Source organism: Rhea pennata, chromosome 3 (genome assembly GCF_028389875.1).
Source record: "Rhea pennata isolate bPtePen1 chromosome 3, bPtePen1.pri, whole genome shotgun sequence".
NCBI classification, from domain to species: domain Eukaryota; kingdom Metazoa; phylum Chordata; class Aves; order Rheiformes; family Rheidae; genus Rhea; species Rhea pennata.
In genome coordinates this window covers 125,003,951-125,024,268 of record NC_084665.1, presented here as the reverse complement: position 1 = coordinate 125,024,268, position 20,318 = coordinate 125,003,951, and the positions used below count along the sequence as shown (strand labels likewise).

The following is a 20,318-nucleotide window of genomic DNA, read 5'->3' as shown; positions in this document are numbered from 1 at the left end:
CTCCAAATTAATGAAATACTTACAGACAAAAAAAAAATCACAAAGAGTATGTGAATGTCAACAAACCTTGCAGATACCTTTTTAAAAGAATTTTGCTTAAAAAAGGTGTGAAGATATTAAAGGAAAAGCATTTTTTTCAGGATGCAGGTGCAGATAGCTTCTTAATGGTAAGAATCTCAGAGAGTTCAATCAACTCAAATTAAATCTGTACTGAAACCTTTCTAAAAATCTGTAGAGGTCAATAGGACAAAAGCTGGAAGTTAAGGGGGTTCAGCAATACTTAGCTTCATTAATACTAATAGATCAAAGCATAATACAGGTTAAAAATAAATTGTTATCTGAAGAGCAGAGGCTAGCAGTAATTGTGCAAGAACAGAAGATGCAAATCTTTAAACAAATTATTGTAAGGACTTTGAATGCATCCTGAACAGCTGAATATTCCAAATAATGCTCTATAAATATTTCCCAAATTAGATATTTAGATAGGATAATAATAAAACAATTCTGCTTTCTCAATGGTTTTACAGAATAATCTACACTGCAAGTCATTCCATTTGATATTTTAGTGACAAAAATTGGAATGTTTAAATATTTTTCTTCTTTTTTTCCCCCAATCAAAATCTACTTTAAATTTCTTCATGTTTTGAAGTAGAGGATCACAATTAAATAGCTTTACAATACATTTTCATGTGGCAAATCTGTGTATCTGACAGAGTCAAATATTTAAAAATTTCCCCCTCTTCTTTTCTCCTCCTCAGTTTGTTCAATAGAAACAGAAGTATGAGTTTCTTTTTCACTTTCAGTCAATAATGAGCTACTTTCACAGTCAGATATCTCACGTTCTAGACTAATTCCACAGTGCTTCTATTGCAGACATCATTGGAGAACATTCATTTGATTTTAGCACTTTTTCACAGGTGCCAAGCTGGGAAATTTATTCAGTAAAGGTTAAGGTCTGTTAGGCACTTAGCTGATCTTAGTGAGTTAAGGAGATGGAGTCCCATGGAGACACATCTACTTCCCTCACTGCATAGAGAGGGAGCCTAGACCATCTGCACTGAAGTAGGTGTCTCAGTTACATACCTGCCACAGACAGGACAAATCTGGGCTAAACTGCAGGGTTCCATTTGATTTGCAGACTTCCTTACATGAGCTGATGGAGACTCAGTTAACTCCTAATATATTTCCTAACTGATGGCAACATCCCTACTGATGTCAAGAGAAACAGCATCATGCTATAATTGCTCTGTCCTTGTCGGTTTGGTTCCCCACAGTCTAGTTGCAAATGTCCTTGGATAGTCTTCGCATCCCCCAGGTTCGTGAGTCTAAAGCTGATCATCTAAGATGTAATGCATCTTAACTAATTCTAGAAATATACGGTGTAGTCACCACTTTTACAATCAGTTTCCTTTATATCTAGTTGAGCAAAACACACAATTCCAGGGGAGATTCATCTTCACCCTTTAAGTGCCTTTTCCTCTCCACCGATTATGGGGAGAGGAAGATGACTCGTCCATGCACAATGGAAAATGCCACCATTAAATTCCAGCTATTACCTGTGGAGAGACAGACATTTCCACATGATTCCTCCTACCTGCCTTGGTCACTTGGTGTGGGGTTCACTTGGCTACTCATAGGCATCATCTGTCTAATGCTGTCTTCTGGGATACTCCAGTTCCTGCTCCCAGAGAGTACTCATCTCCTGTAGGTTTCATGTCATATCTGCCAAAACCCTGTGGCTTTCTTAGACACCCTAAAGCATCTCAAATGGTGCTAAACACTTATATGTGGACAACACATTGTCTTACTGTACCATGAGATGAATTGTCTTTTGGAAAAAAAAAATAAAGTTCTAGCTCTGTTGATTTTAAAGGTAGTTTAGATGGCCAGCATAACCCTAACCTGTAACACCAATCATTTCTAACTTTCTTGATAAAGTTTTATCAGAGAAACAAGAGAAGCAATGGAATAAAAGTCTTAAGGATGAGTTAGAATGTGGCTGGGAAAAGCCTCTGGGCTCAAATAGGCTTGAGCTCAAAGTTTGCCTCAAATGTTCTCTTTATGAAAGTGTGTGGTAGGTAGTAAAGTAATATTTCAGAAGTACAAGAGTACAATATTAACCCTTTTGCTGCTGTGGACCAAGTCAATATGTCTTAGTTGTCATTTTGGTTTATTTTATTTTATTTTATTTTTTCTGTGAATTGGTTCTGTTGAACCTCTGCACCTCAGTTGGTTTTCTAAAGACAATAAAGCTGCAGAAACAAGTTGTTGAAGGAAAGAAAGTATCATAAAATCAAGGCAACACAAAAGGCGACTCCAATTGCCTGCATTGATCTGGTTGAACAGAGACCCAGATACGGCAGACTGCAGTGTTGTGGGACCAGGGGCCGAGAAGACAGAGGACAGAAGCCCATGCTGTCACTTAATCTGAAGTTCACAGGGCTCTTACTGAAACTATCAAGGTTTTTTTCACTTCAGTCTGTGATGCTCTTCTCACAAGAGACACCGTGGCTGCTTCTTGAGCAGTCAGGACAGTCCCCTAACAGGTTCTGTCCTCCTTCCAGAGCAGCTTTATTGTACATTCCTATGTCGGGGTATGCAGCCCCCAACACTGAACAGTTCATTCGTCCCACGACCCGAGGATTCCTCTCTTGCCAGGTTTCCATGTTTCCCAGTGATGAGTGGATCAGGCATTTCTGATGGATCAGAGGAAGCCCTTCTTTTAATCTAGCCAGCGTGCGAGCAAAGCCATTATGCTGGAACTGTGTCCCCCACAACGGATGTGCTGGCCCTAACTATGCTGCCGGAGAAGAAAGTGCTTCAAGTTAGCCTGTGACAAATTTTATGTGCCACCTCAGCCAAGTCCAGAAGTGCTTATAAAAAACAGTGTTAGTGTATCATTCAGAACAATCAAATACTACGTGCACGAAAAAGTAGTTTAGAGCAACATAAATTTAAAAAAGTGACAATTTCATCACACATTTACTGTACACTGCTGTTCTTAGGGTTGACTACTTTCCTCTCTCACACTCCCTCTTTCTCTTTCTTTTAATCTTTCTCTTTTTCTTTTCTTTCTTTTTTTCTTTTTTTCCCCCTTTTTTGGATTTGGTCCACTGGAGATAAATCACCCTCAATGATATATATATTTAAAAAAAATATCAGCAGCAAGACTCTCTTGAAATAGATTCTGTTTGATGTAGCTAGTCTGTCTTTTCTGTTTTGCCCTCTTTCACAGCAGCCTCTGAAGTTTTCCGCAGGGGGGCTTTCTCCGAGTTGGCGTGTCCTTGGCCGGATTCCGCCGCTCCTCCGTTTTTGTGCGATGTGTGCTTTTCCAAGTAGTTCAGCATTTCACTGAGAACAGTTTGGAAAGTGCTTAGGGCAGCACATATTGCAGGAGTTCCAAAACCATGAGTGATCAAACTATAATTGGGAGAGAGACAGAGAGAGAAAAAGAAAGAAATGCACGCACACACATAAACATATATTCACTCTCATCCATTGAAGAGTTTACAGTACACTGATTTGCTACAGTGAAATTCAAGGTTTGCTCCCTAAACTATTTATTACCTGTGGGAGAAATAGAAAAGAGAAGAGCAGTAGAGCAGACAACATACAACTTCAAAGGTTGTTTTTGGTAGGAGTATCAGCTCTGAAACACTGTGAGACAGATCCTCAGCTGACGTAGATTGACACAGCGCTGTTGACTTCAGAGAGGCCAGGAGAGAATCTGTGCCCTAGGCTCTCTAGCATTGCTACTGCTTTGCTCCCAGAAGGGATGACTTCCTCCATCTCAGGTAGATGAAATCAGTCGTGTGTGGCTTATTCAGTCTCCCAGATCAGACTCTTTAACGAGTTCTGATTATTCTGTGTGGACATATGGCTGCGCCTGTTTTGGGAATGAAGCAATGCCAAAGTGCAATCTTTGACCCTCATGGCAACTGGCATAGTTTGGCCATGTCCGTGCTACTAAACCCTATGAGCATCGAAAAGGGTGGAATCCAAACTGCCTATTTGGGAATGATCCTTGGCCAATGCTAATGCCCAAACAATGCCCAAGAAATGTTTTGGAAGGAGGTAGTTCAGCCAAAGATTGTCGTAACAATTTAATAATAAAAATAAATAAGTTCCATCAGCCTTGCCCTGGTGGCGTTGAATTTACTAGTGTAAATTTACCCACAGTACTTTTCATCCAGATAAAGAATTTTCTCCAGTCAACACTGAATTTGTCTTGCTGTAATGCTGTACTGCGAAGTAGCTGAATGTCAGTGGTGCTTCTCACTTATAATTACTGAAATGATTTATTAATGCAGTTACCAGGCAGAGCTGCAGTGGGTTGGTCTCTAAATTTAGAGGAGCATTTCAGAGCACACGTAAGTACCTACAGTCAGTTGAAATGCTCTTTGGGCAGAAGCATGCAGGTTTCCCACAAGTCCTGTGTCATAGATATCACCACTGTGAGGATGTCTCAGCTGCCCTAGGACATGTCAAATGTTATTGGAGATCTAGTTTTTAGGCAATTAACTCCAGATCTATCTGCCTAAACTTTATGTTTACAGTGTGACATAGTCACGTGAAGCCTGGAACATACTTTTGCATGAACAACTAAATTTTTGTAATAATGACTCATTTTGATAGGCTCTACATCCAAAAAAAACCCCTCAAGTTTATTAGTTTTCATTTAGAAACATAAATGGAAAAATATTTTAAGCGTTGAAATGTCATTGCAGTTTTAAGTCTTATTTCAATTATCCCAATTCTGTTGAAGGGATAAAGAAGACAGGGATAGAAATAATATCTGATTTTTGAGTTCACCAACATTTTTTGGAAATCAATATTTCATACTGGTTTAGGTGAAGAAAAAATCAGATTACAGTGATTCTTAAAAAACAGAACAAAACAAAACAACTCCTCCCAAAAAACCAATAACTATTTCCCATCTCAGGGCAGTTAAGATCTTATCTACAAGGATAAGATCTTAACTTTCCAGCTGTTTGAGGCACCATGACAGTAAACCCTGATCTAATGCAGAGAAATGCATGTAGGTCAGAAACAGGAGCATTTCACTTCAGTGAGCAAGAAAATCTTTCTCCTCTGCACTTCAGCTTCCCAGTCTTCCCAGGAATTTTAAAAATGAATGAAAAAGAGTGACACAGTGTCAAAACAAAAGGTGTTGCTCAAGGCATGGGTAATTGGCAGGATGCTAGAAGTACCAAAAAGGACCAGCAGAAAGGTTTCAAAACTTCTTTCAGGGTGATCTTTCTCGTCTCATCTCATCTCATCATCTGTGCTAGAGATGAGAATCCTGTTTGCTGGGAATGCTGGTATCCTAAGGAAGACACCAAACCTATGGAGATTCTAATCAAAATGAGAGCTCAGTCTGGAGATATTTCACCATTTCAGATTGGGAGTGGTCTTGTCTTTTATGAACGGTCTCCCAAAGGCAATGACAATTACTAAATAACTAGCTTTTAGGATGTTTATCCATCAGTCTCCAGGCACTTCTCAAAGGAGGAAATTATGTTTATCCCAGTTAGTAATGAGATGAAAATGGTAATTAAATATTTACAAGGACTCTCTTGCAGACATCAGTTAATGATATCACATGACTCCTGGAGTTTGGACTCTTAAAATTTGGACTTGTTATTACTAAAAAAAAAAAAAAAAAAAAAAAAAAACTTGATATTTTTTCTTGAGCATTAAAAAAGAGATAAATATACCTGGCTATAAATTTCAAAGATTTTTGAGAAATGTCTGGTTCACCAGGGAAAAAAAAGCAGTCATCATAAGCCATGTTTTTAATAGTAGTAATAGCAACATCACCAGTAGTAGTCAAATAATAATACTTTTAGTACTCTAAATCTTGGCGTCATGTCAGAGTCTTTAGGTACTAAATCAAGATTTAGTACCTAAATCTTGGAGTCCAAGATTTAGGAGTCATGTGATTTTAAGAAGATTTCAGTTTGCATTTTATCATCATTTTGTTTTTGCTTTCATAAGTCCAGAGAAATGACTGAAAATGCAAAAGAACTTATAATACCAGAAAGCAATGAAAATGAAATCCAAACATATCATTACTAGTTTTAATGTCTCATGACTTTTACACTGTTTATGGGATCTTCTGGGTCCTGATTTTGGAAAATGGCTACTACCGAGAGATACATCAAATATTTACAAACTTGCATGAAAGAGAAACTAGTTTATCTATTTTAAGAGTTGGTAATATCTGAAAAAAATCATTTCCAATGGATGAAAATAGTAAGTTTTTATAAAGGATTAAGTAGAAAAAATGTCTTCTAATTTGTTTCTCTTTGAACATTTCTCTGTGTCTTGAGCAGAAAAAGAAACAGTGTTGTGTTCATACCATAGCTCAGTACCCCCTGAAGAGCAAAGTGGGAATATTGTAGTGGAAATTTATAGCGACTGACTCAGAAATGATTCATAGGGTTAAGATAAAACTTCAATATTCTCAAATGATGAACAAAACATGTATAAAACACCAGGATGGGATAAAATCTGATACTAAGGTATGTAAGTGTAGATGTCTGCAAGTATGCGTATAAATGAGCTGTGTCTAAACTCCCAATATCATCAAAGGGACCTTAATTCATGTTCCTGTATATAAGACTCTATAGTCATTTGAGTTGTCCTATGGTACCAAGATATCTACATCAGGTGGGTAGGTAATGCAGAGAGCTCACAGGAAACCAGCACCCCTTTAGAATCACAGAATCAGTAAGGTTGGAAGGGACCTCTGGAGACCATCTAGTCCAACCTCCCTGCTCAGCAGAGGCACCTAGAGCATGGTAGACAGGGTTACATCCAGAAAGGCCTTGAAGATCTCCAGAGAAGGAGACTCCACAACCTCTCTGGGCAACCTGTGCCAGTGCTCCGTCACTCTCACAGGGAAGAAATTCCCCCTCACGGTCAGGCAGAACTTCCTATGCTTCAATTTCTGCCCATTGCCTCTTGTCCTGTCACACGGGACAACTGAAAAGAGTTTGTCTCCGTCCCCTTGACACCCTCCCTTCAGGTACTTGTACACATTGACCAGATCCTCCCTCAGTCTGCTCTTCCCCAGGCTGAAGAGGCCCAGCTCTCGCAGCCGTTCCTCACAGGGCAGGTGCTTCAGCCCTCAGATCATCTTTGCAGCCCTACGCTGGACTCTCTCCAGTAGCTCCATGTCTCTCTTGTCCTGGGGAGCCCAGAACTGGATGCAGTACTTGAGATGAGGCCTCCCCAGGGCTGAGGAGAGGGGCAGGATCACCTCCCTCCACCTGCTGGCAACAGTCTTCCTAATTCACCCCAGGATATCATTGGCCTTGGCCACAAGGGCATATTGCTGGCTCATGGTCAATCTGGCATCCACCAGCACTCCCAGGTCCTTCTCTGCAGAGCTGCTCTCCATCAGGTCAGCCCCCAGCTTGTACTGGTGCCTGGGGTTATTTCTCCCTAGGTGCAGGACTCTGCACTTGCCCTTGTTGAACCTCAGGAGGTTCCTCTCCATCCAACTCTCCAGCCTGTCGAACTCTCTCTGAATGGCAGCACGGCTATGGACTGATGGGATATCTCAGATACCTCATATCATTTAAAAAGACACTGCATGCTTATCTTTACTCAGCTATATCTTCCTTGAAGATCTTACCTAGATCTTCACTGGCAATAATGGCAGCTTAGACACCCAGCTTATATTGACACACTAAGTTATGTGCAGTTTATCCACAGCAAGATGCTACACTTCTTGTCTGAAAACAAATGCTCACAGAAAAAGGATTATGTGCAGGGAGTTAGGAGCCTGTCTACTTTACAGATCTGCCTTTTAGCCTCTCATATTCAACTAATCTTCAAACACAGCAATTTTTTTCGTGATAAAGCTTTGCATTTCCTATAGGGGCAAAATAGTGGATTGGCACCAGTGTCTTATAGTTTGGATTCCTGATGACTGTATTCTTCTCCATGGATGGGGATATGCAAAACCCATTAAATTCCCTGTGGTGTTCTACCTGAATTTCATTGAGAGATATCATTTCATACATAATTTAACATCAGCCTTCCTTGCCATGCTTCTGTTAGCATTTTTAGCCACACTTTAAGTAATGATCATAAAAAGCCTGAGAGACATTATTATCTTCTACTTTATCTTATTTTTTTTTATCAGTAATTCCTCCTTTTTTTGAACTTTATTCACATTAAAGTCTTTGGAAAATCTGAGAATGTTAGATAGTCGTCTTTTGCTAGTCAAAGTATGCTTCCAGTCATGGGAGAAAGTTTAATTTTATATTTAAATGCAAGGTATGACAGATTGAAGACTAATGGTAAAGCATTCAAATGTGATTCCTGGAAGTCACATTTAATTGCCTGATTTTTCAAAGTGACTGAGTTCCCACTGAATACAGCCCAATTTTGATATGTCCCACACTTATGAAGTGAGTTGTTTTCATTGTGATAACTTTAATTAAGATTTTAGAGCCTATATTAAACACTGTGCTTCATAATGGAGTCATCTGAGTCTTCTCAGCTCTGTACTGTGCTACATTTCGTTGTGACCCCTATAAACTAGTGAGTTAATTGTTCTAAAAGGCAAGGCTTTTAGAGTCCATGATTTTGGTACTGTGCATGGAAATCTGTAGAAAGCAAGCAATGAATAGCAGGCCAAGATATTATAAATTCTTACGCTTAAGGACATCCAGACCTGCCTGCAATCCTGCCCAGCGTTATGATGCAATTATGTCTGCTTGTGTTTTAATGATGGCCTTACTTAGAAGTGAAAAGATCCAAGTATGCCTAAAGGCTTGGACTCCTGTTTGGCAGCTACCTCAAGGACTCCTCCATACCCCAGGCTGGTGAAACTCTGACATGTTGCAAAAGAAACAGATTCCCTCTCCATGGGGGAGGATGAGGCCATCTGCACTGAATGTTTACATCCTCATTTAAAATAAATAAATACTTTAACACAATATTAATAAAGTAAAAAGCAACCTTGAACTTGCTGGTCTGAGTTTCTCAGAACTTTAAATATAAAAAACACAACACATTTACCCAGATTTAATGAAACATGATAGATGGCAAACAATGAGAAACTTGCAAAGTAGGCCCTCATGATTGTTTTCCACTCATAACTAAAAAGGTGCATTAAAGAAGTGCTTTCCTATGCAGATGCATCTCTTTTTACTGTACATAAAGGTAATGAAATTTTGGTGAGAGAGTGAGAAGTGCTAGAGTTGATACCTCATATTTCCAAAATATTCTATTTCAACTGCAGATTTTAGACCTCAGGGTTGATCTTCTACACCAGGAGAACGCCCAGGGGAAGTCTCTGGAACATCCCAGAGTGAGACTTTGTAATGTGTTCGAGCTGCAGGCCAAAGACAAAGCTAGGGGACTGTTGTACAGCTGGCACTCACAGAAGGCCTTGGTACTCACCAAGAAGTCTTTCTTTCAAAGCATAATATACTCCAATGATAAAACGCTAGACAACCCTGTAACTGGCCAATTTCTAATGAGAAAAAGAAAAAAAACAAACAAGTTTTATGCTAACTGTAGACGAACTTGTGGTCCATCACTACCAGGAGAGCCAAACACACCAAAGAGACCACGAAGAGATCCAAGAATAGTGGGCACTTTCGAAAAAGAGAAAACATGTACCCCACACAGGCATCACCTCCTTCAGCCTCTCCTTGCTCTTACTCATCTGTCACATCTTGCCCAGTGACAAGGCAAAGAAAATGAGATTCAACCAACTTGCTATCATGCATAGACTTTTCTTGTAAAGCAGCTAATACAGCTGAGAAGCAGCTAATACAGCACTGAGGAAGACCAAAAGCTATGGACACAGCAATGACAGAGAACAAGACAGCTTTCTAATTCAGTCATTTGGGAATGAGAGGATGACATTCCTTTTCCTGTGAATCAGGTGACTGCCTTAAATGTTTAAGAAATATTAAGTGTTGGACTGAAAACCAAAATCAACCCTGCCAAGCTTTTTTCAGCTTTGAGGAATGTATATATGTGCTTTCCGCTGCAGTCATGAAACTTATTTGTTAATGAAGAGGATAAAGAGAACAAAACTGAGATTCTCATCAATTTTCTGCCTCCAGAAATGGTGACTTTAACAATTTATTATATCACAAGACTCACAACACAAATAATACAATTTGGCAATATTGGCAATTTGTCACCTACTCACAAAAAAAATCTCTTAATTCTTCTTAAAAAAGAGCAAGAAAAGATATAAGATGGGATCTTTGGGAAAGAGAATGAGGGGAAAATCCCAGGGGAAGGAATCCTAATGTTATTTTCAAATAAGGAGCAAAGTAAAGAAAAAAAAACAACAACAACAAAAAAAAACAAGAAATGAAAAAAGGAAAAACTGAAAAACTGAAAATGAACAAGAATAAAAGGAAAAAAAAAGAAAAGGAAAAGGGGAAAAGGAAGTAACAATTCACTGATTACTGTTCCTCAGCCCTAAGAACCAGTGCTGTCCCTCTCCACTAGCTGAATCTAAAAGCAGATCGAGAGAGATCATGGAAATCAGGGAACTCTAGAGGGCACCAGAGCTGTTTCACCACAAACTTCACAGCTCACCAGGTTTCTTCCAGTCTGTGCATTCAAACAGAAGGTTTCTACCACTAATCACGATGACTGGAATTATGACAGCAGCTGCTCTAACTACTGATGGGCAACGAAGAGCGACAGCGAGAGAGCAATATGCAAGGAAGTAAGCAGATCTGTAAAGACAATCCACCAGTAAGGCTTTTGAATTGGCTCTTCGTTGCAATTCAAAAACATGTGTCAAGCTCCAAAACTTACTTAATTGCTCTCTTTTACCCTTCAGAAAGAAAAATGCTACTTTCTGTCCGCTCCCTAAGTCTGAGCTACTGGTTTCTTGCTTGTTGCTTTCTGTGTCACCTTGTCAGCGTGATGCCAGGCGCTTGCAGGCAGCTGATACCTCCAGGCTTAGACTAGCTAAACGACAACACTCTTGTCTCAAACTGTTTTCACAGGAAAGGTGTTTCATATCAGCTGGATTGCTAGACAAAATGCACAAAAAATTGTGAAGTTGCTGATTGCTTTTATTATCTAGCTTTTGTATTTTGAGCCTATTCTTTTTTGTCTATTTATATATAGTTTCTCCACTGAGAAATGTCACCTGCAAGAAAACGCTCCCTTTGCTATTTTACTGTCTTTATCTTTTATATATAAAATCAGTGATCTGAGTGTAATTCATATCTTGACTTAGTCATTTCTATTAAGAAGAAATGTAACCTTGAAGTTAAAGGATCAAATCCAGCTTCAATTACCAGTAAGTGTTCTCCTTTCCCTATATGATGGATAACATCACTGGATATCTGAGCTTTTGATGTAGTACCAATTCTTACAGTTACAAGTGTCCCTAAAGCAGATGTAGAAGATATATTTATACCCCAATTTTACAAGTAAGAAAAGTGAGATCAAGGGACTGACTAACGAGGTCAGGGAGTCTGTGCACTTGTAAGCCAAGAAGTGTGCACAGATCTCTTGAGTATAATCTCAGCAAAACTTCTTTTTATAAGTTTTTTTATACCACTGTTTTTTGGCTTCCAAGCACAGAATTGATCACTGTTAATGAGTTTTCTGGTAACTCTAGTCTCTATTAGAGCTTTCTGAAAAAAAATCCATTTTGGGGAGGATTCAGTAGGCTGTTTTTTTAACCTCTAATTTATCCAGTTTCTAGTGTTTTAAAAATAAAATAAAATAAATAAAAAAAAAACTCAAAAAAAATCCACAAAATAAAAGCCCTAAAGCATTGTGTTTGACATTGTGGACATAAAATTTGGAAAAACAAGATGAAATCTCAATATGTCACTAATTTTTAAAAATTTGATTAAAAAAGACTTCCATCAAAAAGTTACTGAATCCACTTTAAAACATTAATACTTCTAACTCCTACCAGAGACCACTCATTTCCAGCAGTGTGAATCTGCCCATACAGTTAGCAGAGCTACATTTGCTCAGGATGCAGGAATGTCCTAAATTCGGACCCTTATGCTGGAGACTGCACAGGTAGTTTATTGATCGACTTAAACATAAACCAAATAAGGTAGGATCCTTGCTGCAGAACTGTAGCTTTTTCTTAATGAGCAAACCACTACATCATACAATAACACTCTCTCATTCTCATTCCAGTCTTAGTTTTTCCTCTGCAAAGGAGAGTAAGTTGGAGAGGAGGGATGGAAAGTGAACATGAAGGCTCACACATGTCTGTTTGTCACCTGGCCTCAAACTATTTGTCTGGAAAGTAAGGGTAGTAGCTCTCATTTCCCTGGCAAAGGAAGAGTGTTAAGCCTGTGTCTTGTATTTATGGGATGAATATGTTGGTCTCTGAGTTACTCAGAGAAATGCCATCATCAGGTCCCTGTTTCACGGTTGAAACAAGGCACCTCACTGTGGGACTCTAAGTGAATACTCTCGCTTAATGCCCTGACTTTTTATGAGCTCCTTGAGCTCCCTAAACAGTATGAGGGAAACAAGGGATAGAAATCACTTGATTACACATAGGCTTCTCACACCATCAGAGCTGCTGTGGGCATCCAGAGTATGGGGCTGATAGGTATGAGACAGGATTCACAAAAACAGCTTGAATTCAGGAAGTGGCAGACAAAGGTGAGACAGGATGCCCTGGTACCTATAAAATGACCCTAGATCCCTACGTTCAGACAGTTGAATCCCCCCAGAGTACTTAAACTGGATCTAGGGGATGCCTTTAGTCATCTCTACCTGTGCCAGCAAAGTAAGAGTGCCCAAGCTCCTTCTCTGGTCCTGAGCCATAAAGGGTCTCTGACCTCATTTTCATTGCTGAAGTATTTTAACTCACAAGGTTATGACAACATCTAAGCTCTCAACTAGATCAGTCTCTTGACTGTAATAATGTTGACTTGTGCCTGGGAATTGTTTGGGACAGTAAGGGTTGGTCTAGGCCAGATTCATACAAGGAACCACCATAGCAATCCAACTTCATGGACAATTGTGCTCCAGTGTCTGGGACTATACCCCAGACATGGTTTAATAGATCAGTTTGTGTATATTTTTTGGAGGATCACAATTTCCCTATGTCCCCATTCCCTCTCTGAAACAGGACAGAAGCATTTCCCTTCTTCAGAGTAGGGATCTATACAACCGAATGCAAATGTGTGGTTCACGTAGTCTAGTTCTCTGCTGTGGAGAGGACCAGATGCACTAAATGACTGTAAGGACCTAAGGTACTAGGGAGATGGGTGACATGCAAGATAATCACAAACAGTTCATTAAGATCTAGCTGTACATCATTAAAAGTAGATGGGCAGGGCTTGATGATTGCACTGGTTAGCATTATTTCAAAATCAGTAGAAGAATTTTCTGACCTGCAATGCAAGCAATCAGCTCTAGCTGAGTTAATGGCAGGATTATACGTGTTGGATTTAGCCAAGTCTTCACCGTATTCCATCATGACTACCTGCTCCATATGGTCCCTGAGCATGTGTCTCAGAGCTCTCATGCCCTCAGACAGACTTGTCCTCTTCTCCTTATGGTTGCCCTGGTTCATCATGTTCAAGCTTTTCTAAAGAGAGCTGCTCTCAAATCATTATACAGGTACTTTGATTATATCCACCTTTTTGCTTTCTCTAACTCTACCAACTCCCCTTTTCCCTCTCATTCCCTTGGATAATTGAGAGCTGTCTCTCAGTTTGACTGAGTGTGCAGACAGGCACTTTCATCCATTCTGAATCCAAAGAAAAACAACTTCTAATACCAGGGAGGGATTTGTATAACCTTGCTATCCTAAAAAAATAAATCAAGATGAGATCTCAGCATTACTGACATCAGTGGGATTTGGAAATGATTTTAGTTTCAGGATGAATTAGAAACTCAGCTTTTTCTTCATGCATATACAGACACATGCATGTGTACACAGAAGTGAGAGAAGAAACTTTTGTTTTAAGTAGCAGGAGGCATTTTAAAATGAACTATTTTCTCTGGAAAACTTTTTCCTCCCTTCCTCCCTCCCTCTCTTGCACCTTCCCTCCCTTTCTTTCTTTCTTTCTCTCTCTCTTTCCTCCTCCTTATGTCTTCTCTCCTCTTTCTTATTTCTTCATGCCCACTGCATTTTGAAAATAAATGACTGAAAAAATAGACTCCTCTCATTAAAGTCATCAAAACATTTGGGTTCTTTTCTAGCATGCTGGCTGTGTGCACTCTTTTTCCTTTCTCATTGAAAATCCTTATAGCCTGCTTTGACCTTTACAGAGTGTCTACAATAAGCCTGATGAGATAAAATCCTGTGTGAACATTAGGAGGACCATGGATTTAATGGCTTTGCACTCTACTGCAGTGGATTCATACACATTGATACATGGATCAGCCTTCACGGCAACAGAGACACTCATATTTCCAGAGAGAAAATCTCAGCACTTTGTAATGGACCAGGATTTTTCCAGCGTTATCCTGTTTGCCCTGTTGCTTAATGCTAACTCTGTTTTCAGAAACTGCTGTTGCACCAGATAAAACCCACAGGATTATTCCACTCTCTTCTTGCATTTATCATGAAGAAATCAATGAACAGCTGAAGTGCAGCATGGATGCTATACAACCCACCATCTCTTCTAGAAACTGCGCTTATATAGATACTTAGGAACATGAACTGCCCCAGGACTTAGCCCATGAGGTTATTACTTATTACAATCTTACGATCTTATGATTTTGAGGCTTATTATGCTCTAGATCTGACTCCAGACCTGACAAAATTGGACTTCTCTAAATCATAGTACATTTCTACAGCACATGCATGACACCTAACAGGGCTATTGTAATAAGGGCAGGTGTTTATATTCTCAGCCAACATATATATTATTAAATAAGGATTTTCATGGCCTGATTTCTGATCCCGAGTCCAAATGGCACAATCTGGCCAAATCAGTCTGGCTATGTTTTCTTAACCTCACAAACTCTACCCAGGTTGCTTGAGACATCCTGATCCACCTCCTGAACTGTGCCCAGGAATAGTCAGGAACAGTGCTAGTTAGTCTGGCCAAAAGAAAACCCAGGATCCTGCTAAAAAGCAGCACAGGCAGCCAAAACATGCCTGCGCCCTGGTATTTTTTTGTTTGCTAATATGGATATAATTTCTCTGCAGTAAGATACTCCAAAAGGCCCTGAAAAGAGACGAAACGTGCATAAAGCACATACAACTCTCTACTAAGCCTCAGATAGCACAAAATTATTGCTAGTATGAATACAAGTGTCTCCAGAATAGCTGTTCTTGGACAAACAATACTGGGAAACTGATGTTTCTGCTGCCTTGAGCATTCTGTATTCAGGTCAGACGGGCATCTCAGAAAGCAGCTGCACACACATGGTTGTATCAGGGATGTGGATGAGAGTTTAGTTTTTCCCTGCCTAGTACAGTTTTGCAAAACTCAGCAGTTCTCAGGCTTGCTGGTGGTTTCTTTGAAGATTTCCCTTGTTCTAAGCTTTGCATGAACTTTGAGTTTGGAGTTTTAGCAAACCCAGCAATTTTGATCCCATCATGGGGACTGTCTTGCACTTCAAGTTGGACACAAGCGTACAAACCTTGATGAATTGGGACTCAGTGAAAAACTTCACAGAGCAGTGTGAGCTTGAAGAATTAAAACAGAGGAAACAGGACTCACTACCTGGATCTGACCTGTGCCAGTCTGCGATCCCTCATGTTAATTATTAATGTTGAGGAAGTAACATCACAAGCAAATGGAGCATATAACTTCACATTTACCAACTGTAGGTAATTTATTCCTAAAGAAAAATTTCTTTTGACTCAAAGGTGGTAGAGGCTAGATTATACTCTAGATATAAGATTTTATACCCCTTCAAATAGTCTTTTACATCTTTTATTGTCTTGTGATTTATTCTAGCACTTGAGATTTGTATCATACTTGTGATTAATTTTTTGCTCATAAAATATCTGTTTAACTTTCTGACATCATACCACAAGGTATGGTATGATGGCTGTGAATGATATATATATATATATATATATATATAAAACAAACAAAAAAAAAAAAACAAAAAACAAATTTTCATCTTGTGGATTCTATTTTTATTCCCTTGATAATGGCTTATGTAGAAGATTTTTTTTGCCTCCTCTCATCATATTAAACCTCTGTGAATCTATATGACAGCTCCCATGTTTTCTCCCCATGGTCATAAAATCAGCTTGTACTGAATAGGCTGTCTGCTTATGCAAAAAACACTCATAAAGACTTGTCAGAGGTGGCAGTGAAAGTCTATGGCCTGTTCTCTCTAAATGTAATATAATAGTTCCATCCCAATCCAGAGATCTATGTAGCAAAACGATGGAGAACTTACTATGAAAAAGACCACAATTCTGGAATATAGATGAGAATGAATATGAAAATTCACTATTGAAAAAGCATGCTATAGAATTTATGATGACTGCAAGCAGTCACTGCATCAGCTTTATGCCTCCTCTGCAAAACGTATTTGTAGAGCACCAACAGCTCTTGGGCATTTTGGACATAAATAACATTAATTTTGTCTGCATAATCAGCCACTTACTTCCATATTCCAGTTTGAGAGTCTAACTACCATAGTTGTCATTAGAGTGTTTGACAATGACTACAATATGAAAGTCAAATACATCTCTGTCTTGAAGTTGCGATGCTCTTTGTCTATAGCTATGTGACAATTATGTTCATTCCACTGTAACAGATCAGGTCTTTCAGAAATCTGATTGAGGTTTTGAGGAAAGGCTATGTTTAGGCATGCAGAGACCATTGTACATTGAATATTTGAATTGTTAGTTAGGCATATCAAATGCTTTCAGCATCTTGTTATGAAATTGTTCCCAACTGATGCAGAATGACAAGTAACTATTTATATCTGTGACCAGTAGGAGGCTGTGATATGCCTCAAACAATAGTGACTATGTTGTTCCTGGGCTGTAAGGACTTTCTCCTTGTGTCTGAGCACCAGGATGTTTTTCCTGTTCTGATTTCTCCAACTGACCAGGCAGGAATTTTTGGTGTGGGAGGTCAATTCAGTCTGAGCATCATCCCTCAGAAAAAGACAGAGAAACCAAGTGATTGATCAGAAGCAGTCTACATTCAAATGTTGACTCTGAAAATACTCAGTGTCCCTGCAAAGCATGGTGAATTGCATTCTCACATCTTCTCTGACATCTGAGACAGAATTATGTACCTTCTACGATATTTGAGATCAGGAAGGCAAGTAGCGGTAAGAGTGATTCAGATGACCTAGCTGTGAAGGCTGCCAGATAAAGGGGAAGAGAATCTCTTTCTCTCTCTTTGTTTTTAACCTATATTTAAATATACATATTTACAATATAAGTATATACATGTGCATTGATTATCTAAGTTCTCGTTCAGCTGCAGATCAAGGCTAGACTGGTCATGCAGTGGAGTCTAGAGAGAAATTAATGTCACATCAAAGTCAATGCCTGCTTAATTGTATTGTAGAAGTCATTGGCTGTATGGACAGGATCCCAAGGACTTGAATAGGAGCTAGACACCTGAATGAAATAGAAACACCTAAACATAGATGACTAAAATTAGAGGTCTGGATCAGAAACTGGATCTGATCTCGTTTTCTCTAATAGATGGAAAATGTATATGTCTCATTTCAGAATCTTCTTGGTCTAGCAGTCCTGGATAGCAAGACAAGCTGAAGTATTCATTTTTCCATGAGCAGCGACATCAGAGAGGGCTGTCTGATTTAAACCTAGGGAAGTATCTATGTAGGATCAAGACCTGTGCTCCTGTCTTCTGCCCAACCCTTATAGCCTACAGCAGGTATGAAAGAAAGTACTGAAAGATCCAGGAGCTCCCTGCAGAAGCTTTATTTGTGCTCTAACCTGCTGGAGTGAAGCAGAGAAACAAGGATGGGAGCTATACTAATTGCTGGGTTTTGTAGCCAAAGTAGTCAGCATTTTTGCCTGACTGCTATTTATTCTTTAAATACAGAAATCCTTGGGGATTAGCTGACCTGTATCACATTTACCCTATGTGCTTGTGAAGGGGAATTATCTGTATCTTCACTAGCTTAGGTGGCACATTCAAATCCTTCTATGAGTATTCTGTGTTGATAGTTGTGTCCTAATAGATACACTTTTGTAGCTAGATATTATGGAGCTTGTGTGTATAAGGGAGATGCAGGTGGTGCGTGTATATGTTTTTGTACATCGCTGCATGAAAACAGAAGTGATGCTGTGTAGGTGTACTCATAAATGCATAAGGTGCACACTGGTAGGCATAACCATAAACAAGGTGTGTGCATTTGTGGACTAGGAAAAAAAAGTCTTAAGGACTGAAAAGCTGCTTTCCTCCTGGGTCAAGATGTACCTCCTGCTCTTCTCTGGGCTGCATGCTAGCGTAAGGCTGGGGGAACAACATCCCATCTAAGCTCCTGGTTTCACTGGAAGGAAACTTGGAATCTTGTAATGTAATAAATTTCCCAATTTGTATCAATATTTTGTATATATAGCCAGAATGAGGAAGTACTCTATGCCTTATTCTTGCTCCCTCCCTCCCCCTCAAAATAGAGAGAGAGGAAAGATGTGAGATTATGGGTATTTTGGATTCCATACAAAGTCTAGATGTCAAAAAATGAGGTATCACACCAACTGGCTGGTAGATACTTCATACGCTATCAGAATCTTAATAGCTAAAACTTGTTGAGTTGCTGGGACACGAGGGATATGGGTCTAGCCAGTGAACGGTGAATGGCTCGGAGGGCTGTGCTAAAGAACATGCAGCACCTCCCTGAGGCTTTATAGGCCTAATGAATCTGCTTGGTGTCATGGTCTGTAAAGAACCCTTTGCAAGCAGTTCTTTACTTGTTGATTTTTTCAGGTACTAGTTAATGGCTAGAGGAAGACAAACAAACAAACAAACAAAAAACCTCCATGAGTAAGAGTTAGTAGTTTTGTAAGTCATGCTTATCAGAGGCTAGGGATGAAGACACTATGCAAATTACTGTCTCTTCTCCCCTTCTTCAGAAAGAGATGCCCCTCTGCAATCAAATAAAATACCTGTTGGCTAGAAATACACTTAATATTAAGTATACTTAGAATATGCTTAAGGGCCATGGTCTGTATTATTCGGCACAAAGAAGGAACGATCTTGGAGAATTCATATGCTCCTGTTTTGGAGAGTTGAAATTTAAATTTGTAGCCTCAGTTAGTAATTTATTGCCCTCAATGGTTAGGGTAATGACAAGAGGACCTCCAGGATATTTCACCCTACCAGTCTTTAACAAATATGTTAGACAACTTTTCTAGTTCAAAATCACCTTTTGGAAGTTTCCATCACTCTCTTGGCTGTATCAGCCTAAATATTAGCCTAAAATTTAGCCTGTACACAACCTAAATCAGGAAATGTATATTTGGGCAGCAACTCCTGGGATGATGAATCTTTCTGATCCAAAGCCATCTATGCACTTTCATCAACAACCTGGATAAACTTTCAGTAACATGTAGACTTGATTTGCATGCACAATAAGTCCTTATCTCTATAACAGCTTATTAGCCTGTCCCCACCAGTAGATTTAATATTGCTAGGGCATAGACCCAGGTGCTGACTTTAAACATGCTAGTAAACTTTCAGCAGAGTTTCTGGCACAGTTTTGGTCTGAGCCATCTAGCTCCCAGACCATTCCAAGGCATTGGGATTAACTCCCAATTAATGCAGTGAGACTATTCCCAGCAGACAGTGTACCCTGAGGCCAATCTACTTGCAGGCTAAAAGAGTATATAGTGTAGACACAATGAGCTAGTGTTAAATGGTAGCAAAAAGGAGGCTCTGGAGCTATTTAGTTAACTGGTAAGAATGCAGGCTAAGTGTTCCTTCTTTTCTTGTTATTTTGATTCATCTACACCGCTATTCTGGCTCAACTTGAATCTCCACACTTCTGCACGATCCACATCGTCTTTAGATTGGCTTGTTATTTGGGTTGCATTTAGAGCAAGACAACTAACTCTCTGGCCAGATGGGCAGATTTGACCAGAGACTGTAAGAAAAGACTGGCTCATATTCAGACTGGTCTTAGAAGAAGGGTGTATGCAACTAGCACTAGCTTCAGCCACATTTCTGGACAAACATGAGCTTTTAACAGGCACAGATAACAGAGAATAGACATAACCTTAGTCCTCAAGGTAAGGAAACAAATACTTCTATGTCATCATGTGTAGTCTTCAGTTCCAAACTCAGAAACAAAATACTACTGATGAAGGACTTGGTCACAGACTACCCCCCCCCTTTTAACCAAAAGTATCAATTCTATGCAAAGTTGTA

The 20,318-nt window shown here is 39.4% G+C and overlaps 1 protein-coding gene across 1 annotated transcript in view; it reads right to left on the bottom strand.

Annotated features, from left to right (window-relative positions):
• Positions 1 to 3,200: 3,200 nt before the first annotated feature.
• TFAP2D (transcription factor AP-2 delta) overlaps positions 3,201 to 20,318 on the bottom strand; it is a 48,311-nt gene continuing 31,193 nt past the window's right edge. The window contains exon 8 of the mRNA XM_062571211.1: positions 3,201 to 3,420. Coding sequence (XP_062427195.1) covers positions 3,201 to 3,420 — 220 coding nt within the window. The remainder of the gene's footprint in view (positions 3,421 to 20,318) is intronic.